Source organism: Adiantum capillus-veneris, chromosome 28, assembly GCF_014529385.1.
Source record: "Adiantum capillus-veneris isolate H3 chromosome 28, ASM1452938v2, whole genome shotgun sequence".
Lineage (NCBI taxonomy): Eukaryota > Viridiplantae > Streptophyta > Polypodiopsida > Polypodiales > Pteridaceae > Adiantum > Adiantum capillus-veneris.
In genome coordinates this window covers 133,488,717-133,494,024 of record NC_140958.1, presented here as the reverse complement: position 1 = coordinate 133,494,024, position 5,308 = coordinate 133,488,717, and the positions used below count along the sequence as shown (strand labels likewise).

Here is a 5,308-nt window from a genome sequence, read left to right as displayed (position 1 = left end):
CCTAATGACAGGCCCAGGCAACCACTTTGGGGAGTGTGGGTCAAAGGGTCTATTTATACAAGGTACACCAGGCAGCACACACACCCACCTCTGACGTGTCAGCTGCAAAGTGGCAAAAGTGTCCTTGCGCGGGGCCCTGTCCGGACAGGTGGCAAGCAGCGAGCCAAGTCACAAACCGCAGTTGTGTATGTGGGATAATTCTGCCCATGAAAAGCAGCGCGCCAGGTCAGATGTGGGTTGCCCACAGAACACAATCCTCCCCTCGGCGCCCCTTTCCCTATCAGCTGGGAATATACTACTAGTTTCTTGCCTCTCAAAGCAGCAGCTAGCTCATCATCACACTCTGCGCGTGTATTTGTGTGTGTGGGGTGTGAATATATATATGCTTCTAAGCTTTCATTCTGCAGTTTTATCCGGAGAGAGAGAGAGAGAGAGAGAGAGAGAGAGAGAGACAGCATGTCCTATCAAACGAGTAGAGCTGATAAACCTGACTTTCCTGCAGGTGGGTTCTCTTCGATATCCATGTGTGGTGTGCATATTGTGTGTGTGTGTGTGTGTGAGCCCGCACGCGCAGCTCGCTTTCCTTGCTGTGGGTTAGTTCGACTTAGTCGATAATGTTGAGCGCGGGAGCAATGGTGGTAACGTTACTGGTGATATGACTACAGAGAATGATAGCAAGGAGGTGGAGATGGAATGCAACATGTGCGGAGACGTGGGCTTGAGAGAGCAGCTTATCCCTTGCAGAGCAAAGGGTTGCCAGCGATACCAACACACGTACGCTCTCTCTCTCTCTCTCTCTCTCTCTCTCTCTCTCACATATATGGACAGTTATATTCATACTTTGTGTTGAGCTCCCATGTATAAGAGATGGTAAGTTATATTCATGCTGTGTGTTGAGCTCCCATGACCAGAGAGAGAGAGAGAGAGAGAGAGAGAAAGAGAGAGAGAGAGTCTGGTATCGTTGGCAACGCTTAGCGCCCTCTCTCTCTCTCACTCTCACACACACACACTCGTAGGCTCTCTCATGGTAAGTTATATTCATCCTTTGAGTTGAGCTCCCATGTACGTGAGAGATGGTAAGTTATATTCATGCTGTGTGTTGTGCTCCTATGAGTGAGAGAGAGAGGAGGAGGAGGGGGGGGGGGGTGTTGCCAACGATACCAACACACGTACGTTCTCTCTCTCTCTCTCTCTCTCTCACATTGATTCATATTGGTAAGTTATATTCATCCTTTGTGTTTCATGAGCTCCCATGATGACTTGGGTGATAGAAAGGTTATACCATTTTTATTTTAATTTTATTAACAAGTGTGCACACACACACAAATGAGAAGAATAGTATTTTATCTTCTTGGGAAACTATCCCAAGAGACCTTAAATATCTATCAAAAAAAAGAAAGAGAGAGAGAGAGAGAGAGAGCTCTTCATTAAGGACAGAGTGGGGTCAAAGCAAGCTAGCCTTAATTTCTTTTATCCATCAAGGTCCAAGGTTTGGGGCAGGAGATCTTGATCATCAATCTAGTGTACATTAAATCGTGCAATTTTTTACCACAATCATCAAATGTCACACATAAGTTGTCGTAATATGCATGGCAATCGTTGCCAATAATTATACGATACCTCGACGTGGAACATATATTACATGTGTTGTGACTTTATTGGTGCCACAAGAATGATTATTTTTGCGTGCTGTTCCATGAGGAGCTTCATAGTCAAAGAAGAGTTATTGGCCCCTCTCCTTGGACCTTCCGACATTCGTGAAAGGTCTCCTTTCTCTATGTAATCACTACTCCTGCCATGCAATCATAGTGATTACGGGAGAAAGGGCAGTAAAGGACCTTTTCCTACACTATAATCTTGATGCTCTCTCTCTCTCTCTCTCTCTCTCTCTCCTAATACCACTTTTCATTGTTCTTCTTCTTCTTCTTCTTCAACTCTATGCTTTTTTCACGCCTATTAGTGTCATTCTTGAAAAGCTCCCTAAATCGTGTGAGTAGGTCTCCCCAATCTAAAAAATAAAAAATCCTTTTAAAACATCTAGATTGCATAGGTGAAGGGTGAGTTTGGGAAATGAAAAGACTCTGCAGGTGGAAAGTCAAAAAAACCTTTTTTGTGCATATAAATAGAGATGATCCAATGTATTTTATGCATTTGTGTTTTCTTTCCTCTGACGTTCTCAAGCCATTAGAACCGTTAGAAAAACTTTTTAATTCTTTAGAGCCATCAAGAAAGCCTTTTATTTTGTTTTATAGATGCTATATTTACTATGTTCTAAAACTCTTACTCCCCTTTCATGTATAAGGCAATATACATTTTTGGGATTATATAAAATCTTCTTCGATCAACCCTTGTTTTTAAAAGTAACTGCATTGAACCTGTTTTGCCCACCTTCAAGACTAAGTGGCACGGGCATGGGAGGGTGGGATTTGCGATCGAAGGATTGTGGGTCGTAGATCTCAGTGGCGATATCTAAAATAATCTAAAGTATCCTAGATTATTTTTTATTATAAAAAATAAATGGTTAAAGTATCTGCCTCTCGTGGGTGAGGTCACGGATTCAAAACCCACGCTCTTTTGAACTCACGCCCACAAAAGTGGGTACCCTAGATTACTTTCAAAATTCGGGTATCTTAGATTTCAAATCTACGATCCACAATCCCTCGATCGTAGATCCCACCCTCCTATGTCCGTGCCACTTAGTCGTGAGGCTGCCCACCCCCTTATCTAACTCTTTACCATTTTGATGAGTTAAAATTATCCTGGACAAGCATTAACGTCCCACCACCTCACATATTATATTATCAATAATTATATAGGCCACATAACCACTAATGAACTTAGCGATCTTAGGGGGTGGCTAATAAAAAAAAAAACTCCATTGTCTAAAACATGTCCAATATATCTATTTTCTAATGATGATGCGTGAATAGTGTCATGACTTTAGAGTATATCAAAATGTTTAGGTGGCCAATACTTAGCGAACGACGATTGAGTAATAGTCGTCATTAACTCATGGCCTATTGTCTTGGGGGTCCACCTGAAAATATATAAGTGTAGAATGTGCATTCACTAAAGGAGGTTTTTTAATTTTCAAAAACTTATAAACTTACATGTACAAAGGGTTTTAAAAAATGAGAGTTTTGAGAAAAGTTACGTGATGGTGTTGTGTGTGTGTGCGTACACGTGTGAAAGAGTTTAATAAATATCTCTTGAACGCAGATGTTATGGATGTTTTTGAAAGGTGGACCCCAAAAGTCTATTATTCACACAAGCATCAATTTACATGTCCTTGTACGAATCCTTAAGTGAGAAGAAGTAACCCACTTAAAGAACAATGGGCTTGCACCTGCGCGCGTGCACACAAACACACACACACACACACACACATGAAAAAGAAAGAGAGAGAGAGAGAGAGAGAGAGAGAGAGAGAGAGAGAATATTTCATGCCATTTCAAGTGAACAATGAAACAAAGAGTGAGGACAGGAAAGAGAAGACCATAAAAGAAATTCTAAACATAAAGAAAGGTAGATAGCACATACAATAATACAACAAGGACATTTATAGCTTGCATAATTGAAAACACAATTGCATGTAATGAGACCCTGAGCACTTCGTATAATGCTGCTTGAACTACGAGACATAATATTGTGAATGTATTTTGTTTTGCTAATCCAAATCATCTGATTATCAAGGTTGGGGAATGCAGGTATTGCAGTAATTGGTATCCACAAGAGAAGCCCGAGTTCACCGGGCTTTGCAATTGGTGTGTTGCTGCTTCTCTTGCATCCACAAGCTCCCCTACTAAAACAACATCTCTGTCTCCTAGCAATACCCTCAAGGCCAAAACTACAAATGCAACCCATGGCTGTAGCAACAAGAGTCCTAGCACATCCATTACTCGTAGTACCCCTACAGGTCGTCGTTATAAGCTTGTCTCCGAAATGTAATTAACACTAGTAGTGTAGTTAATACAATCTCTCAATTGTAACATAATACATAATCATGACCATAGATTTTAGACATATTGGTGTCTTCCATCGGGCTTTTTGTTTAATCGCCCTTGTATTTATGCTTACAACATGGGTACACATTGCATGGCAAAGCAATAACATTCACTTAGAAATAGCACGTTTTGTTTAAATGGCACTAAAGGTTTTCTGTCATGAGCATCTTTGCAAAAACATTTACATTTGTACATTCTTCTACATTTTTTTGATATGTTATCAAAGCAAAACTATGCTATTTACGTCATAATTTTCATGTCTACAATAAAAGTGTGTGTGTGTGTGTGTGTGAGTGAGAGAGAGAGAGAGAGAGAGAGTTTCTTCACTTGTATAATTGATGTCCTTGAAAATTAGCAATATTTGGTATACTTATCTAATTTTCAAACTAGCTATTGTAAAAACATTTAGAAATAGACCAAATTCGGAAGTCTTTATTGTGCAATATGACCTTAGTTTCCTCTACGAAACAAAGAAGGTTAACACTTAAAATGGTATATAAAATCTAAAAAACATGTCAAGAAATGCTTTTGCAAACTTATAAATGTTGTTTTTCTCAAACTCACAATAATGAGTGTATGTATTGTATTCATCAAAATAATGTACAAAGGAACCTCAACCTCGAATTGAGCCTTGAGGGAAAGAGGATTACATCTGATATCAACCGAGCTTCCAAAAGAGGCAACAAACCGTCTCTCAACAGGTCATTTCTAAGCCGACAACATTGAGTTGATGGCCTAGTACCATTCGTTCGAGATCTTCCTCTTACCAATGGAGACAAATCAATTCCTTGCTTTCCAATACTATGCCAAGAAATGCTTTTGCAAGCTTTATAGATGTTAACCAAAGTATTCATACAAATTATAATTCCTCACTTTGTACACAACCTCATTAGTAACTACACTCATGAAAAGCACCTACGCAAAACAGTAGTCAATGTTTCACTAAAATTCGTACTTTAGTCTAAGAAAAGAAGTAAGCATGGTGTATGCAATAATCCGTGGTAATAACTGCTTATATATGTGCTTGATGTTTTTGCAACTATCATGTGATTCTTTGTGACTACAATTAAATATAGCAATTCGTGTGGATCAAATATGGAATATTTTTTGTGAATGCAGCTAATGACCACATAAAATAAGTAGTTAATCTAAATTTGCAATGTCTTATGCTATACATATTCTACGTCACTTAAAGTGATACTATTTGATAATTATGCAAGCCATATTTGGTGATATATGTCATATCTCAAAATTATGCATGTTGAGATTCTTATTCTTTATTTATCAAGTATTAGCCTTAAAAT

The 5,308-nt window shown here is 39.1% G+C and overlaps 1 protein-coding gene across 1 annotated transcript; it reads left to right on the top strand.

The window, feature by feature from the left end:
* Window positions 1-278: 278 nt before the first annotated feature.
* LOC147421334 (uncharacterized) lies at window positions 279-4,152 on the top strand. Its single transcript, XM_086505046.1, has 3 exons — window positions 279-502; window positions 666-774; window positions 3,708-4,152. Exons 1-3 carry the CDS (start codon window positions 457-459, stop codon window positions 3,946-3,948), a joined length of 396 nt encoding a protein of 131 aa, XP_086361172.1. The 5' UTR covers window positions 279-456; the 3' UTR covers window positions 3,949-4,152.
* The last annotated feature ends 1,156 nt before the right edge of the window (window positions 4,153-5,308 follow it).